The sequence below is a fragment of the Anomaloglossus baeobatrachus genome, chromosome 10 (assembly GCF_048569485.1).
Source record: "Anomaloglossus baeobatrachus isolate aAnoBae1 chromosome 10, aAnoBae1.hap1, whole genome shotgun sequence".
Lineage (NCBI taxonomy): Eukaryota > Metazoa > Chordata > Amphibia > Anura > Aromobatidae > Anomaloglossus > Anomaloglossus baeobatrachus.
The window spans coordinates 77,710,233-77,732,407 of NC_134362.1; the positions used below are offsets into that span (position 1 = coordinate 77,710,233).

Consider the following 22,175-nt stretch of genomic DNA (forward strand, 5'->3'; position numbering starts at 1 on the left):
CATTACTACAAGAGGAGCAGGAAAGGGGCCATTACTACTGGATGGGCAGAAGGCCGGGGCATATTACTATAAGATAGGCACATTACTATATTATGGGGACATTACTATAAGATGGGTACATTACTATATTATGGGGACAGGGATGGGCACATTACTACATTATATGTGTGGTGGATGTGAGGTGATTGTGCTGTAACAGATGAGAGAAGCAGGATCACTGCTCTGTACTACCAATGATTGGAAATACAGAGCAGTGATATCTCATCTGTGACCGCACAATCCCCTCACATCCACCGCACATATAATATAGTAATGTACCCATCTTTTCTGGATCGACGATAGGTCAGTGCTGGGCAGAATACTGACAGACAATGAGTGTGCAGAGGGCGGGGCAGGACAGTGAGGCCGGGCAGTGCCAGCTTTGACTGTGAGGTTTGACATAGGAAGATGTCAAGTTTGGTTGAGCTGCATGTAAACAAAGTGTGTGCAGAGAATAAAGGGATAATTCAAGAGGAATAAAAGTCAAAAAATAACGTAGGGGTGATTTATATGACAATACATCACAGATTAGCTTACAAAATATTTTGGAGTTTATGTCGGACAGCTCCTTTAACCGCTTCGGTCTGTTAACTCAATAGGTTATGGAGATAGATATATTATAAAGATGCTGGGTGTTACATTTACTGATTATAAAGTTAATGCGAGTGGATAATGAACGTATTTCTGCACATACCTTTATCCTCCATATCTGCCTTTTCACGATCTTTTTCAATAAAGAAGGAAGATAGTAGAAAGAATCCTCCTCCGAGGGTCACCACAAAGGCACAAGCCATGAGGGCGTACTGCAGACTGTGAAAACTCCAAAGAGCTGAGTTCGGATTTTGTCTTTTGGTGAGGTTGGATATCTGAAGATAAAAGGAAATAAATAGTTATGTATGGTTAATGAAAGCGAAAAAAAACATAATTGGCTGGACACATTTACTGTGATATTTGTCAATGGATACCAAGGAAATCTGGTGGTCATAAAAAGAGCAGGCGCCTCACTGCAGATGGCGGAGGAGCTTCCAACCTCCCAAGTATGAACAGAACTGGTCCAAGTGTCCTCAGCCCCAGTACTACACATTGTCTGGAGGCAGGACTCATGTGACATCCTCCTCTAGCACATACTGTATGACATGACTCCGGGACATCTTGTCTTTGGAGTTGTGGCGCTGTTCACACAAGGGATGAATAGGTTGCTTGTGCATAGCTTCCATACATAGTCTCTCTGGGTACTACATGTGTGTGGATACTGCTAGTGTGTCCTGAATTGTCTACTGTAATAAGATTTGCCAAATAAATGATCATTACACCATGAACATTCATTTGCAGGACACAACGTTCCTAGGAGCATTCGTTCATATTGCTAAATATGACCACCCTAATGCAAAATAAATTAGCCAATTGCTTAAAGTGGTTGTCCAGGACTATTTTATGTTTTTTGTCACTTTTTAGGCCCATAGTAAAAAAAAAAAAACAGGCAACTACCTGGCTCTTCTACCTGACGTCGGCTCTGAGGATTCACTGACTGCTGCAGCCGGAGATTGTGCTGCTCTACATCAACAGAGCAGCTCCTTTTATTCCGGGCAACTCTTTTGATGGGGCGTGACTGCCAACCTCATGCCAGTTGACAGACGGCTCCCCGCAGTTAGGTAGTGTGGAGCCGGCTGTCAATCAATATGAAATCAGCAGTCACACATTGTCGACAGAGCAGAGAGGAAGAGAAGATGCTGCTCTATTGACATGACATCAGCGGAAGCCACTGAATCATGGAGAAGAGCACTCTGTGCTGGTCACTATAGGCAGGTAGCATCTACCGTATTTTTCTGACTATAAGACGCACTTTTTTTCCCCCAAATGTTGGGGGAAAGTGGGGGGTGCGCCTTATAGTCTGAATGTAGGGCTGCGGGGAATGAGGGTGCTGCAGTGGAGCGGGTCATCGGCGGCACGAGCAGGCTGTAGCAGCCTGCCGTGACCACGTGGGCCCGCTCATTTAATATGCTCGCCCATCATCCTGCCCATCATCTCAGCGCTGAAGCCAGCGCTGACAGGTGGGCAGGATGATGGGCGGGGAATGCGCGCATATTAAACAGCCTGCCCGCATGATCACCCCTGGCAACTACAGCCTGGAGTGATCATGTGCGGCTGTATTCACTGCCCCCCACGCATCATCATCAGTGTGGGGTGCAGTGAATCAGTATAACTCACCGGCCACGATCCCTGCAGCACCGCGATGTCCTCCTGTCTGTGCCGGCGGAGTGGAGACTAGCGGTGCACACAGTGATGACATCGCTGTGCGCATGTGTCCACACGCAGCCACCGCTGACACAGACAGGAGGACATGGCGATGCTGCAGGAATCGTGGCCGGCTCCACACTCCAGCGCTGCTGCTGACACAGACAGAGGAGGAACGATGTTGCAGGGAGTGAGGTAAGGGGTAAGGTGAGTATGAACGTTTATTCTTTTTTATGTGCCACAGAATGCGGGCCGTATACCAGGATGGGGGTGTATAGCAGGATGAGGGCATATAACAGGATGGGGCATATAGCAGGATGGGGGTATATAGCAGGATGAGGGCATATAGCAGGATGGGGGTATATTATGAGCAGGATGGGGGTATATGAGCAGGATAAGAGCATATAGCAGAATGGGGGTATATGAGCAGGATGAGGGCATATAGCAGGATGCGGGTATATGAGCAGGATGAGGGCATATAGCAGGATAGGGGTATATTATGAGCAGGATGGGGTATATGAGCAGGATGGGGGTATATGAGCAGGATGGGGGTATATGAGCAGGATGGGGGTATATTATGAGCAGGATGAGTGCATATAGCAGGATGGGGGTATATGAGCAGGACGAGGGCATATAGCAGGTTGGGGGTATATGAGCAGGATGAGGGAATATATTAGGATGGGGGTATATTATGAACAGGATAGGGGTATATGAGCAGGATGGGGGTATATTATGAGCAGGATGGGGGTATATGAGCAGGATGAGGGTATATGAGCAAGATGGGGGTATATTATGAGCAGGATGGGGGTATATGAGCAGGATGGGGGTATATGAGCAGGATGGGGGTATATTATGAGCAGGATGGGGGTATATGAGCAGGATGAGGGCATATAGCAGGATGGGGTATATGAGCAGGATGGGGGTATATGAGCAGGATGGGGGTATATGAGCAGGATGGGGGTATATAGCAGGATGGGGGTATATAGCAGGATAAGGCCATATAGCAGGATGGAGGTATATAGCAGGATGGGGCCATATGCCAGGAAGGGTTGTATACCAGGATGGGGCCATATGCCAGGATAGGGTATATAGCAGGATGCAGCCATATGCCAGTATATAGCAGGATGCGGCCATATGCCAGGATGACTGTATATAGCAGGATGGGGGCTATACCAGGATGAGGGACATATACTGTATATATAAGGCATGAGGATCATTACCAGGATGGGGTACCTTAGTAGAGAATTTGGGGACATTACCCCCATAACAGTGTCAGCAGAAGATCCTCGCCCCATAACAGTGTGTCATGACCACATTTTTTGCTTAAAATTTTATTTTCCTATTTTCCTCCTCTAAAACCAGGGTGCGTCTTATGGTCTGGTGCGTCTTATAGTCCGAAAAATACGGTAACTCTTAATAAAGTCTTAGATAATTCTTAAGCCCATAGTAAAAAAAAAATAGTGCTTGATAACCCTTTTAAGTAAGTTATGATAAGGCCAAGTTAATTCAATATCAGCTACATCTGTATATACTGTTAAGGTGCATTATGTAGACATGGAGGCCACCACAGCCGTACATAAAGTACTGTACCAATCAGACCTCATTGCATGGCTGCAGTCACATCCGCTATATATGTCTGAGTGGTGTCCGTCTTTTTCTTGATCCATACAAACATCTGTTTTAAAAACTCATCTATGTCCCTGGTCTGTGAGACTCAGATTGTGTCGTATTCTCAGACTCAGTCATTAAAGAGTAACCATCATATTTATATATATATATATATATATATATATATATATATATATTGTGAGGTAGCGTGGTCGGCTGCGCAGCAGAAGACACGGGATCCAGGCATTAAGGTTCACAGCACACGGTTTAATGTCCAAAACAAAAGTCCATAACACAATACATGTGCCTCTCCAGCAGAAAAACTCAGGGAGTTGTGTTCACTCCCTCACACCCGGCACACCTGCCCTTGTTCCTGATTCTATTTAACCCTTCCCTCAGCCTGTAGGGAAACAGCATTAACCCTATAGTGGATTCACTTCCTATCATGGAGTGAGCACAACCGGGGCGAGACATACCGGCCGTCATAGATAACCCCGGTCACAGTCTCACATACCCCCCCCCTCAGTTCAAGCGTGCGGGGTTGAACTCCAGCCATCAAACACGGGCCGCGGGACAAGGCATCGGCGTTGCCCTGCAACCTACCGGCCCGGTGTTCAACCGTAAACCGGAAGTTCTGCAGAGAAAGGAACCACCGGGTAACCCGGGCATTCCGTTCCTTGGCGGACCTCATCCAGACCAGTGGAGAGTGATCCGTCACCAAGCGAAACTGCCGTCCCAGCAGGTAATAGCGCAGGGACTCCAAGGCCCACTTGATCGCCAGGCACTCCTTCTCCACTACGCTATAATTCCGCTCGGGAGGGGTGAGCTTCCTACTCAAGAAGGTGACGGGGTGTTCCTCCCCCTGAACCACCTGAGACAGCACTGCCCCCAGGCCGACCTCCGAGGCGTCAGTCTGTACAATGAACTCCTTCCGGAAATCAGGGTTGACCAGAACGGGCTGTCCGCACAGGACCTCCTTCAGGGCCCGGAAGGAGTCCTCGGCCTGCGGAGTCCAGCGCACCATGACGGACTTCTTGCCTTTGAGAAGGTCCGTCAAGGGGGCTGATAGTCCCGCAAAATCCTTTACAAACCTCCTGTAGTACCCCACGATACCCAGGAAGGCCCTAACCTGCTTCGTGGTCAGGGGTCTAGGCCACTTCTGGATCGCCTCAACCTTGTTAATTTGGGGCTTAACCACTCCTTGGCCTATCACGTAGCCCAAGTAGCGGGCTTCCGTGAGTCCCAACGCACATTTCTTGGGATTGGCTGTCAATCCGGCTGTTCGAAGCGCGTCCACCACCGCTTGTACCTGTTCCAAGTGGGTCTGCCAATCGGAGCTGTAAATAATGATGTCATCAAGGTACGCCGATGCATACGCCTGGTGGGGTTCCAGCACTAAGTCCATCAACCTCTGGAATGTGGCCGGAGCGCCATGTAACCCAAAAGGCAAGACAACATAGTGGAAGAGACCCTCCGGCGTAACAAAAGCGGTTTTCTCCTTGGCGGACTCTGTTAGTGGCACCTGCCAGTACCCCTTGGTCAGGTCGAGCGTGGTAAAATATTGCGCCTGTCCCAGCCTATCAATCAGCTCATCCACCCGGGGCATGGGGTAGAGATCGAACTTGGATATTTCGTTCAATCTCCTAAAGTCATTGCAGAACCTTAAGGAGCCATCGGGTTTTGGTATTAGGACAATCGGACTAGCCCATTCACTCCGGGATTTTTCGATGACCCCCAGGCGTAACATTGTCTTTACTTCCTCCGATATGGCTTGTCGTCGAGCCTCCGGTACCCGGTATGACTTCAGGCGTACCTTCAGGTGGGGCTCGGTAACAATATCATGTCGTATCAGACTGGTCCTACCGGGCAGCTCGGAGAAGACATCGGGGTTCTGCTGAACCAACCGTCTGGCCTCTCGCCTCTGAGTCTTGGTGAGGGCTTCTCCAATCCTTACTTCCGGTTCGTCCTCTCCGGAGGTCGCTGGAGCCGGATGTGAACGACCCGAAGAGGAGGGAGGTGGGGAAAAAACAGCCATCAGGCTTTCCCGTTCCTGCCAAGGTTTTAAAAGGTTGACATGGTATATTTGTTCAGGTTTCCGCCTACCGGGCTGCAATACTTTATAGTTAACCACCCCGACTCTTTCCTTTATCTCGTAGGGGCCTTGCCACTGAGCCAGGAATTTACTCTCCGCCGTGGGGATTAATACCAACACCCGATCCCCGGGTTTAAAGGTCCGCACGGTGGCTTGTCTATTGTAGCGGCCGCTTTGCGCGGCCTGAGCCTCCTGTAAATGCTTCTTCACAATTGGCATGACCGCGCTTATGCGGTTCTGCATACCTAAAATGTGTTCGATCACACTTTTATGGGGGGTGGGCTCTTGTTCCCATGTTTCTTTTGCCAGGTCCAACAATCCCCGGGGATGTCGCCCGTATAACAATTCAAAAGGCGAAAACCCCGTGGATGCCTGTGGCACCTCTCGTATGGCAAACATCAAATAGGGAAGCATCATATCCCAGTCTTTCCCGTCTTTTGAGATCACCCTTCTAAGCATGGTTTTCAGGGTTTTATTGAAACGCTCGACTAAACCGTCCGTTTGAGGATGATACACAGACGTACGCAACTGCTTGATCTGGAGTAGCCGACATAGCTCTTTGGTCACTTTAGACATGAATGGGGTCCCCTGATCCGTAAGGATCTCCTTGGGCAACCCCACCCGGCAGAACACAGCAAACAACTCCCGAGCTATAAGCTTTGCTGCAGTATGTCTGAGAGGTATCGCCTCGGGATACCGGGTGGCATAGTCAACGATCACTAGGATGTGTTGGTGCCCTCGAGCGGACTTTACGAGGGGCCCCACCAGATCCATCCCTATCCGTTCAAACGGGACTTCTATAATGGGTAACGGTACCAACGGACTGCGAAAATGGGTCAGGGGTGCGGTACGCTGACACTCCGAGCAGGTTTCGCAGAACCGTTTTACCTCCCCAAAGACCCCGGGCCAATAGAACCTTTGCAATATTCGCTCCTGCGTTTTCTTGACCCCTAGGTGGCCACTCATCAGGTGTTTATGAGCCAAGTCGAGGACCCGCCGGCGATGCGGCTGGGGCACCACCAACTGTTCTACCCCCACGCCCCGTATTTCATCTACCCGGTAGAGTAAATCCTGCTTAAGAGCGAAATGGGGGTACCTTACCTGGGCACCGGGCAGCTGTGCCACCCCGTCAACTACTGTCACCCGACTCCGGTCATGTATCAACGTAGGGTCCTGGAGTTGGGCTGTCCCAAACGTATCCGGGGACGCCTCCAACTCCGGGATGGGCTCGACCGTCTCAGCCTCTCCTACCAATACCTCTAGGGGTGACCTACCGGGTTCACACTCTGTCCCTAACATGGTGACCCCTACGGCAGGTGTCCCGGATTCAGGATTGTAGGGCTCAGGTCCCGGATCAACCGATATCTGAGGGGACTTAGGGGGTCCCCTCCACAAAGTCCAAAAATAGGGCAGATCCCTTCCTAGGATCACGTCATAAGGAAGAGTGGTAAGAAGTCCCACCTCATGTTGCACCTGCCCGCAAGGTGCTGTGATGGTGACAATCCCCGTGGGATAGTCGCGGCGGTCCCCATGTATGCAAACCACCCCCACGGTGCGTCCTGTGGTCTTTACTTTAGCCCTCAAGGTGGATCGCACAAGGGTCACTAAGCTTCCGGAATCCAACAATCCTGTAACCGGACATCCATTCACCTGTATTTGGCACAAGTGGGGCTCCGTCTCTGGGGAGACCCGGTCAGCGGTACACACCACCTGAGCATACATTGAACCCCGCCGGGTAACCCCACAATCCATGGGCTCCGTGGTGAGTGGACACTGGGCTTCCATATGTCCCACCCGCTGGCACCGCCAACATCTAATGGGGACGGAAACCCCCTTGACGGGTTGTCGTTTAGGGTACAGAACCTTCCGGACCTCAGGAATGGTGGCCACGGCCTCAGACGGGACGGTAGGGGACTCCTGCACCGTTGTCAGCGGTGGGTCCTTGGCCCTAGGCCTGGAGGGGCCGGACCGACGGGCGGTACGCAAAGTCTCAGTGTCCCGTATCAAGTCCTGTGTAGCCACATGCCGCTCTACCAGGGACACTAATTGGTCCAGGGTACTCGGGTCACCCTGTCCGACCCACCGTTGAACGGTGACGGGTAAAGTGCGCACAAAACGATCCACTACTACCCTTTCCACCATTTGCGCCGGGCTCAGAGTGTCAGGCTGCAACCACTTTTTTACAAGATGCAACAAGTCATAGGCCTGGGAGCGTACGGGTTTGGCTTCCTCAAAGAACCACTGATTTACCCGCTGAGCCCGTACATAGGTATTCACCCCCAACCGAGCCAGTATTTCGGCTTTCAGGGTCACATAGTCAATGGCGTCCTCGGTACAGAGGTCCAGGTACGCTTTTTGGGGTTCCCCCGTCAGATAGGGCGACAATACCTCAGCCCACTGCGGGGTCGGCAGCTTTTCCCGCTCGGCTACCCGCTCAAACACCGCCAGGAACGCTTCCACATCATCACCCGGGGTCATCTTTTGCAACGCTTGTCTCACCGCTTTCCGGACGCTGCCGTCGTCATCCGGTCCCGGGGTTGTTGCTGTCGGTCTGGCACGGATCGACTTGGCCAGGAGAACCATCTGTTCTTGGTGCCTTTTTTCCTGCAATTGCAAGGCTTGCTGCTGACGTGCATTGGCCTGCTCCATCTGTTCTTGGTGCACTTGCAAGGATTGCTGCTGACGTGCATTGGCCTGATCCATCTGTTCTTGGAATTTTTTTTCCTGCATTTGCAAGGATTGGAGCAGGTGTGCATTGGTCTGTTGCTGCTGTGCATTAGCCTGAGCCAAATGCTTTAGTATGTCCTCCATGGCGTCGCCGGGTTTGGGCTGTAGTATAGCCGCTCGAATCCAGGACATGTGCTACTGGGTCACCAGGAATGGATGCTACACCTCACCGGCTGTCATGCCTGCATTCTCCACCATATGTGAGGTAGCGTGGTCGGCTGCGCAGCAGAAGACACGGGATCCAGGCATTAAGGTTCACAGCACACGGTTTAATGTCCAAAACAAAAGTCCATAACACAATACATGTGCCTCTCCAGCAGAAAAACCCAGGGAGTTGTGTTCACTCCCTCACACCCGGCACACCTGCCCTTGTTCCTGATTCTATTTAACCCTTCCCTCAGCCTGTAGGGAAACAGCATTAACCCTATAGTGGATTCACTTCCTATCATGGAGTGAGCACAACCGGGGCGAGACATACCGGCCGTCATAGATAACCCCGGTCACAGTCTCACAATATATACTAGCTGTACTACCCGGCTTCGCCCGGGTTAATAACTGTTGTTAACAAAATAGAATGTATTAACATTCCCGGGATAGAATGTATAAATAGAATGTATTAACGCCCGGGATAGTAACTGTCTCTCTGTTTCTCTCCCATTCTCTGTCTGTCTCCCCCTCCGTATATATCTCTCTGTCTCTCTCTCTATCTCTTTGTCTGTCTCTTTCCCTGTCTGTCTCTGACTGTCTCTGTCTCTTTCTCCGTCTGTCTCAATCTCTTTCCCTGTCTATCTCTTTCCCTGTCTATCTATCTCTGTCACTTTCCCTGTCTGTCTCTTTCTCTGTCTATCTCTTACCCTCTCTTTCCCTGTCTGTCTCTTTCCCTCTGTCTCTTTCCCTGTGTCTGTCTCTTTGTCTGTCTCTTTGTCTGTCTCTTACCCTGTCTGTCTCTTCTCCTCTCTTTCCCTGTCTGTTTCCGTGTCTGTCTCTGTCTCTTTGTCTGTGTCTGTCTCTTTACCTGTCTGAGTCTGTCTCTTAACCTGTCTCTCACTTTCCCTCTCTTTCCCTGTCAGTCTGTCTCTTTGTCTGTGTCTGTCTCTTTGTGTCTGTCTCTTACCCTGTCTATGTCTGTTTCTTACCCTGTCTGTCTCTGCCTCTTTCCCTGTCTGTCTCTTTCCCTGGCTGCATTGTGACATGCCAACATTCCATATAAGGGCGTGGCTGCGCATTCTTCTGAAGTTCTGGCTGCACTGTGGCTCCCAGCTCCATTCGCTTTAATGGAGGCAGGTTTTTTGGCAAATAACTGTAAAGCGCGGGGTTATTATTTCCCCTCAAAACATAGCCTATGACGCTCTCGGGGTCCAGAAGTGTGAGTGTGCAAAATTTTGTGGCTGTAGCTGCGACGGTGCGGATGCCAATCCCGGACATAAACACACACACACACACACACACACACACACACATACACACACACACACACACATTCAGCTTTATATATTTATATATTAGAGATATATATATATATATATATATATATATATATATATATATATATATCTCTAATATATAAAGCTGAATGTGTGTGTATGTATATCCGGGATTGGCATCTGCACCGTCGCAGCTACAGCCACAAAATTTTGCACAGTCACACTTCTGGACCCCGAGAGCGTCATAGGCTATGTTTTGAGGGGAAATTTTAACCTTTAACCCTTACAGTTATTCACCAAAAAACCTGCCTCCATTAAAGTGAATGGAGCTGGGAGCCACAGTGCAGCCAGAACTTCAGAAGAATGCACAGCCATGCCCTTAAATGGAATGTTGGCGTGTCACAATGCAGCCAGGGAAAGAAACAGACACATATAGGGAAAGAGGCAGACACAGACAGGGTAAGAAACAGACATAGACAGGGTAAGAGACAGACACAAAGAGACAGACAAAGAGACAGACTGACAGGGAAAGAGACAGACAGGGAAAGAGAGAGACAAGTTAAGAGACAGAAACAGACAGGTAAAGAGACAGACACAGACAAAGAGTCAGACAGACACAGGGAAACAGACAGACAGGGAAAGAAAGGGAAAGAGACAGACAGAGTAATAGACAGACAAAGACAGGTATAGAGACAGACACAGGGAAAAAGACAGAGGGAAAGAGGGAAAGAGACAAGGAGGGAAAGAGAGGGAAAGAGACAGACAGGGAAAGAGAGGGAAAGAGACAGACAGGGAAAGAGAGGGAAAGAGACATAAGGAAAGAAAAGGAAAGAGACAGAGAGGGAAAAAGAGGGAAAGAGACACAGGGAAAAAGAGGGAAAGAGAGGGAAAGAGACAGACAGGGAAAGAGACAGACATGGAAAGTGACAGAAAAAGATAGACAGACAGGGAAAGAGATTGAGACAGACAGAGAAAGAGACAGTCAGAGACAGACAAGGAAAGAGACAGACAGACAAAGAGATAGAGAGAGACAGAGAGATATATACAGAGGGGGAGACAGACATTATAATTACATTTATATTTATTTGTTTTGTGTTTTTTGTGTGCAGAATACATTTTTGTTAATACATTCTATTTTGTTAACAGCAGTTATTAACCCGGGCGAAGCCGGGTAGTACAGCTAGTCTAATATATAAAGCTGAATGTGTGTATGTATGTGTGTGTGTGTGTGTGTGTGTGTGTGTATGTCAGGGATTGGCATCTGCACCGTCGCAGCTACAGCCACAAAATTTTGCACATTCACACTTCTGGCCCCCTATAGCGTCATAGGCTATGTTTTGAGGGGAAATATTAACCCCGCGCTATACAGTTATTCACCAAAAAACCTGCCTCTATTAAAGCGAATGGAGCTGGGAGCCACAGTGCAGCCAGAAATTCAGAAGAATGCGCAGCCACGCCCTTATATGGAATGTTGGCGTGTCACAGTGCAGCCAGGGAAAGAGACAGACACAGACAGGGAAAGAGGCAGACACAGACAGGGTAAGAAACAGACATAGACAGGGTAAGAGACAGACACAAAGAGAAAGACACAGACAAAGAGACAGACTGACAGGGAAAGAGACAGACAAGGAAAGAGAGGAAAAGAGAGAAACAGGTTAAGAGACAGACACAGACAAAGAGACAGAGACAGACACAGGGAAACAGACAGACAGGGAAAGAAAGGGAAAGAGACAGACAGGGTAAGAAACAGACAAAGACAGGTATAGAGACAGACAAGGAGACAGACACAGGGAAAGAGACAGAGGGAAAGAGGGACAGAGACAGACAGGGAAAGAAACAGACAGTGAAAGTGACAGAGATAGATAGACAGGGAAAGAGATAGATAGACAGATAGGGAAAGAGAGTGAGACAGACGGAGAAAGAGACAGAGACAGTCAGCGACAGACAGGAAAAGAGATTCAGACAGACAAAGAGATAGAGATAGAGACAGAGAGATATATACAGAGGGGGAGACAGACAGAGAATGGGAGAGAAGCAGAGAGACATTTACTATCCCGGGCAGCGGTTATTGTGTGCACAATGCATTGTTGTTAATACATTCTATTTTGTTAACAACAGTTATTAACCCGGGCGAAGCCGGGTAGTACAGCTAGTAATATATAAAGCTGAATGTGTGTATGTATGTGTGTATATGTTTGTGTGTGTGTGTGTGTGTGTATGTCCGGGATTGGCATCTGCACCGTCGCAGCTACAGCCACAAAATTTTGCACACTCATATTTCTGGACCTTGAGAGCGTCATAGGCTATGTTTTGAGGGGAAATTTTAACCCCACGCTTTAGAGTTATTCACCAAAAAGCTTGCCTCCATTAAAGCGAATGGAGCTGGGAGCCACAGTGCAGCCAGAACTTCAGAAGAATGTGCAGCCACGCCCTTATATGGAATGTTGGCATGTCACAATGCAGCCAGGGAAAGAGACAGACACAGACAGTGAAAGAGGAAGACACAAAGAGACAGACATAGACAAAGAGGGAAAGAGACAGACAGGGTAAGAGACAGACAAAGAGACAGACAGGGAAAGAGACAGAGGGAAAGAGACAGACAGGGAAAGAGAGGGTAAGAGACAGACAGAGAAAGAGACAGACAGGGAAAGTGACAGAGATAAATAGACAGACAGGGAAAGACATTGAGACAGACGGAGAAAGAGACAGAGACAGTCAGAGACAGACAGGGAGAGAGACAGACAGACAAAGAGATAGAGAGAGAGACAGAGAAATATATACAGAGGGGGAGACAGAGAATGGGAGAGAAACAGAGAGACAGTTACTATCCCGGGCGTTAATACATTCTATTTATACATTCTATCCCGGGAATGTTAATACATTCTATTTTGTTAACAACAGTTGTTAACCCGGGCGAAGCTGCCTCCATTAAAGCGAATGGAGCTGGGAGCCACAGTGCAGCCAGAACTTCAGAAGAATGTGAAGCCATGCCCTTATATGGAATGTTGGCGTGTCACAATGCAGCCAGGGAAAGTGACAGACACAGACAGGGAAAGAAGCAGACACAGACAGGGTAAGAAACAGACAAAGACATTGTAAGAGACAGACACAAAGAGACAGACACAGAAAAAGAGACAGAGACAGACAGGGAAACAGACAGACAGGGAAAGAGAGGGGAAGAGACAGACAGGGTAAGAGACAGACAAATACAGGTAAAAAGACAGACAAATAGACAGACACAGGGAAAGAGACAGAGGGAAAGAGACAAACAGGGAAAGAGATTGAAAGAGACCCACAGGGAAAGAGAGGGAAAGAGAGGGAAAGAGACAGACAGGGAAAGAGACAGAGAGGGAAAGAGACACGCAGGGAAAGAGAGGGAAAAAGAAAGACAGACAAAGAGACAGAAAGGGAAAGAGACAGACAGGGAAAGTGACAGAGATAGATAGACAGACAGGGAAAGAGATAGATAGACAGGGAAAGAGATTGAGACAAACGGAGAAAGAGACAGAGACAGTCAGAGACAGATAGGGAAAGAGACAGACAGACAACGAGATAGAGAGAGAGACAGAGAGATATATACAGAGGGGGAGACAGACAGAGAATGGGAGAGAAACAGAGAGACAGTTGCTATCCCGGGCGTTAATACATTCTTTTTATACATTCTATCCCGGGAATGTTAATACATTCTATTTTGTTAACAACAGTTATTAACCCGGGCGAAGCCGGGTAGTACAGCTAGTATATATATATATATATACACAATGCCAAAATAGGAGCAGCACTTAGCCTGTTGTGGTGCAAAGTCCTTCCAATCAGTCTCACCCGATTCCAATAAACAGCAAAAAAAAATGTGAAGGCAGCACACAGCTTCAACTTGAATCAACAGCCTATTTATTGGCCCATATGATACAGCAACGTTTCAGTAACAAGTGACTTTTTTCAAGAAGTACCTGCTTGAAAAAAGTCACTTGTGACTGAAACGTTGCTGTATCATATGGGCCAATAAAAAGGCTTTTGATTCAAGTTGAAGCTGTGTGCTGCCTTCCTATTTTTTTTTTTGCTATATATATATATATATATATATATATATATATATATATATACACACATTAGTACATGCAAAAAACCCAACATTATAATAGATCTTATCAGATAAATCTGTTTCTTTCTCCTCCATACAGTACATTTCTAAAATTCTTAGTTCACACATAAAATGTTTATTTGGTGAAAACAGATTTTTACATTCCTAAGATAGAAGATGGCCCTTGCTGCCTATTAGATTCTATGTAGATGAGAGGAGCTCTTCCTCTAGCTCCTCCCCCTCTGCATAGAATGTTATAAGCACCAACTATCATCTCCTGTTTCAGTAATGTTAAGGGGGCTTTACACGCTACGATATCGTTAATGTTTTATCGTCGGGGTCACGTTGTTAGTGACGCACATCCGGCGTGATTAACGATATTGCAGAATGTGACACGTACCAGGGACCTTAAGCGACCTCAAAAATGGTGAAAATCGTTCACCATGGAGAGGTCGTCCCAAAAAACAAAAATCAGTAATGGTTGATTATTGATGTGGTTCGTCGCTCCTGCGGCAGCACACATCGCTGTGTGTGACACTGCAGGAGCGAGGAACGTCTCCTTACCTGCGGCCGGCCGCAATGCGGAAGGAGGTGGGCGGGATGTTACGTCCCGCTCATCTCCGCCCCTCCGCTTTGATTGGCCGGCCGCTTAGTGACGTCGCGGTGACGTCGCTGTGATGCCGAACGTCTATCCCCCTTGAGGGAAAGATTGTTCGGCAGTCACAGTGACGACGCCGACCAGGTAAGTGCGTGTGACGCTGCCGTAGCGATAATGTTCGCTGGGGCAGCGATCACACGAAATCATATGCACGACGGGGGCGGGTGCTTTTGCGTACTATATCGCTAGCAATTGCTAGCAATATCATAGCGTGTAAAGCCCGCTTAAGACTCTCTCTTCACTGAATACAGATTTTACTGTGGAATTGAGAATTTTGAGAATAAATGATCAGTTCGGGAAGAGGAAAAAGTAAATTTATCTGAAAATATATATTCCAATACTTCATATTTTCATGTGTACTATTGATTTCTGAAATAAAAATAAAAACTGCCATCACTTTTTAATGTCTATAGGAATCTGGTAAAAATAGATGGAGGAAGGAAGACATACTTTGGACTTCAGTTTTCCGTCTGTGTTTCATCCATTTTCCACTGATCTATTATTCAGAGTCTATGGATAAATAAACGCTCACATACTTTACCTTCTTAATTTTTTTAAAAAATGGGTGTGAAAAAATGGATGTAACACAGATGACACGAGAGAAAAATGGTCCGTTTTGCAAGGATGTAAGAAAGGAACAAATGTGTGAATTTAGCCATAAAGTGATATGAATATATGTAACAACTACTTACCTCCCCGATGATAAGGGGGCTTATGGCGTCCCCCAGCAGGTGGGATATCATCATGGACATGGCCTGTGCTGTGGATCGTCTTGCAGGAGACACCACATACTGAAAGAAGAGAATATTCTGGGTGAGTAAAAGGAAGACACTGATCCCAACGAGACAAGAGAACGCGGACAAAGTGAACATACATAACATGTAAATACAGTGCAGTCATCCTGGACTGAGAAAGGGGCCCCGAAACGCGTTGTGTACTGAGACTTTAATAAAGACGTTTTTAATCACCTGGCATCAGGTCTATTTTGGATTTTATTTGGGAACAAACACTTGGATGCAGTCAGGATTATGGGGCATTAGATGGATGAAACAGAACATACAGACTGACTACATAAATGTAATTTTAGCTATGATAAGGTTAGCAGTTTTTTCCACTCACCAGACGAACATCAGCCGAAATGGAAAAGTTCATCATAAGTAATATATCTCCGATGAATATCAAGACCTGCAGAGAGTAAAGAACACTATAATATACACTTTAGTTTCTTGCACACTTTTCTATCCTTTATATATTTTGCCCTTTTAATCCCTTCATCCCCCCAGTTTCCATTCATTTATAGACCGCCCCCGCTATGGTCTATGATATCTACAGCTCAATACATCACTCCTATATCCCAGACCCAGTAAGGGGATCAAAGCAATCATCAGGTACTTACATAAGTGGCCACAAGGCTAATATTTGCCAAATAAAAAGCCACAAACAAGAAAATGGTCGAGCCCAGCATGCCAAACCCGCAAACTAACGGGTCGGCCCGAGGGTTGTATTTCTTGAATCTTTTGGCTATCTTCACCCCTGCTACAACTCCAATCATGCCAGCGACGACTGTAACAATGCCGAAAATCATACTGCAAAGAAGTAAAGAGATGAGTAAAAGAGCACGAAGAATGAAATATAAAAATAACATTGTTGTAGGGGAAAATTAAATTCCCTCCAGTAATCGTCAAGTTAAAGTCTATGAAACTTGTACCTGTCATTGTAGTTGGAGACGTCGGTCTGACACGGCGCGTTCTCTTGTAAGATATTCCGGGCCCGCAGCAGGAACTCAGGAGCCCAGAAGCCGATGGCACCGACTGAAAAATTTACAGTTGTCTTCCCAAGTGTGCAAAACATAAAACTTCGGCTGCAGAAAGTGAAAAAGAAAAAAACATGTCAATAACGCAGGAGTCACGGGGTAGATCCCTGACATCAATCAATGCACACAACACACTTACTTCTTTGATATTTGTTTCACATCTGATAACCATGTTTTGAGGCTGAAGGATTTGCTACTATTTCCCTCTGCAGCTCCTCTGGGAGGTTCCTTTACTAAGAAGATCATTAGCAGGACTCCTAAAATGCCCAGAGCAGAGGAAATCTGTGTAGACAAAGAGAGACATCAGACATTACATACACGGCGGTGTCATCACAAAAAGGACATGACCACAGCCCGGTTTAATAAACTGTTGTAGAAGTGGATCCATTAAAGAGAATCCACCAGCAGGTCTTTCCCTGCACATCTGAGAGAAGCATAATGTGGGGACAGAGACCACGATTCCAGTGATTTGTCACTTACTGGTCTGTTTGCTGCACTTTTGATAAAATCGCTGTTTTCTCTGCTGCAGGTTTAGCAGATCTCTGAATGTTGAGCTCGGTATAACCCCACCTACATCAGTGATTGGCAGCTTTCTTTGTGTACACTGTAATTAGCCAGAAAGCTACCAATCAGTGATGGGGACAGAACAGGAGGACTACATGGCATAAGACGACTAATCCTCTCCTTATAATCTCCTGCTGGTAAAAACAACTACAATGAGCAGTAAGTGACACATCACTGGAATCAGGTCCTCTGACCCTACAGATTAAATAAGCAAACCCCTGCTGGCAGATTCCCTTTAAAAGGAACCTGCCACGTGCAATATGCACCCAGAACGACGAGCAACTCTGGGTGCATATTAGTGATTCCTGCCTAGCAGTCCCTGTATAACTAGCATAGCTAAAGAGATCTTTAGAAATAGTATTTCTAAAGATAGTTTCTTATATGCTAATGAGGCTAGGGACCATGCTCAAGGATGTTACTTCCCTTGACTAGTCAGCCCACATAGCATGGTAGCACGCCCCTGTGTGCATACTAACATGCTAATGAATGCGCACATACCTCACTGTTTCTGGCAGCTGGCGGAGGATGAATGTGGACTGCACATGATCCGGAGTCCATCCGATCATGTGCACTATAGCTCACTGAAGCTGGGGAACTTAGACCTGGCATCAGTTTAGTGTGCATGATCGGAAGCCTCGAGTACTTTGAATCATGCGCACTGCGCATCCATCCTCCACCAGCTGCCATCAAGAGTGAGGTATGTGCAGCGAAGCTATGCATTCATTAGCATATTAGTATGCCCACAGGGGCGTGCTACCATGCTATGTGGGCTGACTAGCCAAAGGAAGTAACATCCTTGGGACTAGTCCCTAGCCTCATTAACATATAAGAAACTATCTTTAGAAATACTTTTTCTAAAGATCTCTTTATGTATGCTAGTGTATACAGGGACTATTAGGCAGGAATCACTAATATGCACCCAGAGCTGCCCATGGTTCTGGGTGCATATTACACCTCACAGGTTCACTTTAATACCCTATAGAAATTCTAATTAAGATTCACAAATTTTCCACAAGATCCCTCAGACCTATTACTTACCCGTAAGGCCCAATGCCAGTTACCACCGAGTGCATTTGTCACTGTAGATCCAATGACGTAACCAAGGCCACTGTAATAGGGAAAAATAAAGTTGTCATCATTTGTGCACACATATAAACGTATTTTAGACAAACATACAAATATGTGAGTTTCTTTCTCTGGCTCCTCCTTCAACTCCGCCCCCTCCATAGACTTCTATGAGCAGCAAATGTTCCCGGATCCCCCATAGAGATACAAACTTGTCTTGTCATTGAAGACAGATTTTATCAGTAAATTAAGGAGGAAAAATAAGCATATTCCCTGATGCATCTGCAGAGCATAATCCCACCCGAAAATAAATCCATAGCAAATCCACCTTGTCTGAATTACTCTAAGACAGTTCAGCTATGATTCCTATCTTAAAACAATATAAATAGGTCTACACTCACCTGCCTAAAGGTGCTGCCAAGTTATAGATGTACAGCATGTGGCTGCGCTGGTCTCCCACAAAGAGGTCGGCAATGATTGAGGGGGCAATTGTTGGGAAGCTTGCCCCTGCAGCTCCTAACAGTGCTTTAAGCACTAGAAATTGTGTAAAATTCTGTGAAAATACAAAAAAAGTTCAGTGATTATTTAAGAAAGTTTTTTTTAGATTCCTGAAGAAATATCATAAAAGAAAGATTTCCAACTTCCCCAAATTTTGGACCCTTTCCGGCTTTTGGTTTTCAAATACCAATGAAAAATACAGATCTAAAGTGTGAGGCTTTAGGGCTCATGTAGATAAACATGGATCACAGACCGTAATGCACGGACAGCTCGCGGGCCAGCTGACCCCAGCGTGATAGCGACACTCAGACCTGCGGCCTAATGATGATCGGACCGCGATCCACAGATGTCTGCATGAGGCTTAAAGCTGATTTCCTAGTTTGTATTGTGAGTGAGCCGTGTGTCCACTCTTGTAAGCGCCATAATAACGGCCATATTATTTGGCGCTATAAAAGCTTGATCAGATTTACCATTTGTATTTTTTTAGGTAAGGTCTTTTTTGTCTCAGTTAATTTTTTGAGCCAAATTCTTCAAAATTGTGCACACAGTTCATGAATTTTTGAGCAAATCAGTTATTATTATTGTTATTTTTTTTTTGCTACTTTTTTAGCACAAAAATGCTCTAAAATGACACAACATTTAATAAAAAAAATTCAGCCATACATATTATCCCTCTGGAGAGGGAGACTGAGATACATTCGACAAAAAAATTGTTAGCTTTTTAAAAAACATCTGGAAACCCCCACACAGCTTCGCACATATCTATGAGGCTGCCATGCTTGGTTCTGGAGACACACAGTCCATGATAGGACCACGATCCACAGACGTCGGCATGAGCCTTAAGACTTTAAGATTCTACCAATTGAGTTTATATTCAGTTTACCTCATCGGGAGTGAAGGATCCATAAAACTCTGTGACCGACCAGATGGCCATCCCTACACACATGATACATGTCCTGTTGCAGCGGTCACCCAGATATCCATAGAGCAGAGCACTCAGCACGTAGCAGCTCATGAATGCTAAAAAAGGAAGAAAAAAAACAAGAGGTTGCAGTCAATAGAAATTATGTTTACTCTTTTTATATTTGAGGATTATTTAAACTTTTGCACTTAAAAACTTCTCCCGTCCTCATCACTTTTTGCATTATTGGTAACTATAAAGACTTGCAGGTGGCCATTGTGTGAACTCTACCAAAATGGAACCTTATGATGTCAGGAGATTCCAGTCTGGAGTAATTGTCGACCTCACAAGTGACCTATAGGATAGGATTGTATATTTTACCTATTTTGATCAATCCGATTCTGCTGTCGTCAATATTGAAGGAGGCTTGCCGATAAGGAAGAATCGCTGGCAGAAGAAAGAGCAGAGAATAAAGGTTATTGTAATCAGAGAAGGAATAGAGGTCACAGCCACTAATGAGCCTCCTCATTGGGAAGGAAGATTTATTTCTTTTTTACAGTATCACTATGGGCCAGATGACCTTTGCCGCCTGACAAAACACGGTATACGGCTACCTACCTGAGCCAATGGAAGTAGCCATGAAGGTGATTAGATGCATATAGGATAGAACCAGTAGACTGATGAATGAACAGGTGAATGAAATTCCAGTCCGCGGGGGCAGGTCTTGCTCTTGCAGGTCCACTCCTTTTTCCACATCATGTGATAGAACTGGAGTTTCTTTAGTGGAATTCTCGAGAAGGGCCATGTTCTCAGAGCCCTGCAAACAATGGAGAAAAACACAAGATGGTAAAAATATAGCATTGATCTAAATCCAGAAAAGAACTCTAACCTTATACTGAGCCGACATCTCAGAGGTCTTAATATTTGATGACTTTACCTCTGTCCGTACTGTATCAACCCCTCCACACACCCTGGTGTAGATATACATCACAGTCAGGGCGCTCCATACAGGGTATGTGCCATCACCTGCCCCAACAGCAGCAACCAGAGCACCGATCACTACTGTTTAACCATATAGATGCCACTGTCAATAACAGCATCAATTACTGTAAATAATTGTTCACTGACACTCATAGCCTCCCCTCCCCACCATGATGCATGTGCCTCCATGGAGGCCATCTTCCATCTTGGTCCTACTATGAGATGGGTTTCATCATAAGGGGGAACATTAGTTTCATTATAGACCCCATCACAATAAAAAACTTGAGGATGGAGAATGCTACTTCTATACTTTTCCAGATGTACATGCTGAGTGTTGTAGTCCTATAGAATGATGACAAACTCATGTAACAGGAAATGCTGACACTTGTAGTCCTATATTTTTTCTAGAAGTGCATGCTGAGTGTTGTGGAACTGCAGTATGATATATATATATATATAAATACATATATATATATATATATATATATATATATATATATATGGCAAAAATTAAGAGACCACTGGAAAATTGTCAGTTTTTCTGATTTTTCTCTTTATAGGTATATTTTGAGTAAAATTCAAATTGTTCTTTTATTCTATAAATTACTGACAATGTCTCAGATTTTCCAAGCAATAAATTTTGTATTTAATTTCTCGAAAATGAGAAATGGTCAAAATAACAAAAACAATGCACAATGCTTTCATACCTCAAATAATGCAAAGAAAACAAGTTCATAATCATTTAGAAACAACAATACTGATAATGTTTTACCTCAGTAAGAGCTCAGAAATCAATATTTTGTGGAATAACCATGATTTTTAATCACAGCTTTCATGCGTCTTGGCATGTTTTCCACCAGTCTTTCACATTGCTTTTGGGTGACATTATGCCTCTCCTAGTGCAAAAATGTAAGCAGTTCTTCTTTGACTATCCATCTTCCTCTTGATTACATTCCAGAGGTTTTTAATGTGGTTCAGGTCTGGAGAGTGGGCTGGCCATAACAGGATTTTGATGTGGTGGTCCTTCATCCATATATCGATTGACCTAGCTGTGTGGCGTGGTGCATTGTCCTGCTGGAAAAAACAATTTTCAGAGTTGAGGAATATTGCCTGAGCAGAAGAAAGCAACTGCTTTTCCAGGATAACCTTGTATGTGACTTAATTCATACGTCCTTCGCAAAGTTTAATCTGCCCAATTCCAGCCTTGCTGAAGCATCCCCAGATCATCACTCATCCTCCACCAAATTTCCCAATGGGTGCAAGACACTGTGGCTTGAACGCCTCTCCAGGTCTCCCTCTAACCAGTAGACGATCAGCTGTTGACCAAAGCTGAAAATTAGACTGATCAGTGAAGATTACTTTACTCTAGAAAATGGGAAGACTAAACTTTGCGAACAACATATGAATAAAGGCAAATACAAGGTTATCATGAAAAAAAGGTTTCTTCCTTCTGCTCAGGCAATGTTCCCCAACTCTGAAGACTGTTTTT

General features: G+C 45.8%; 1 protein-coding gene across 1 annotated transcript in view; it reads right to left on the minus strand.

Annotated features, from left to right (window-relative positions):
• LOC142254361 (protein spinster homolog 1-like) overlaps positions 1–20,234 on the minus strand; it is a 39,460-nt gene extending 19,226 nt beyond the window's left edge. The window contains exons 1-10 of the mRNA XM_075325407.1: positions 20,087–20,234; positions 19,688–19,824; positions 18,708–18,859; positions 18,280–18,349; positions 16,817–16,959; positions 16,573–16,725; positions 16,261–16,450; positions 15,984–16,049; positions 15,557–15,655; positions 734–905 (exon numbers count right to left, since the gene is read on the minus strand). Coding sequence (XP_075181522.1) covers positions 734–905; positions 15,557–15,655; positions 15,984–16,049; positions 16,261–16,450; positions 16,573–16,725; positions 16,817–16,959; positions 18,280–18,349; positions 18,708–18,859; positions 19,688–19,824; positions 20,087–20,234 — 1,330 coding nt within the window. The remainder of the gene's footprint in view (positions 1–733; positions 906–15,556; positions 15,656–15,983; positions 16,050–16,260; positions 16,451–16,572; positions 16,726–16,816; positions 16,960–18,279; positions 18,350–18,707; positions 18,860–19,687; positions 19,825–20,086) is intronic.
• Between the last annotated feature and the right edge of the window lie 1,941 nt (positions 20,235–22,175).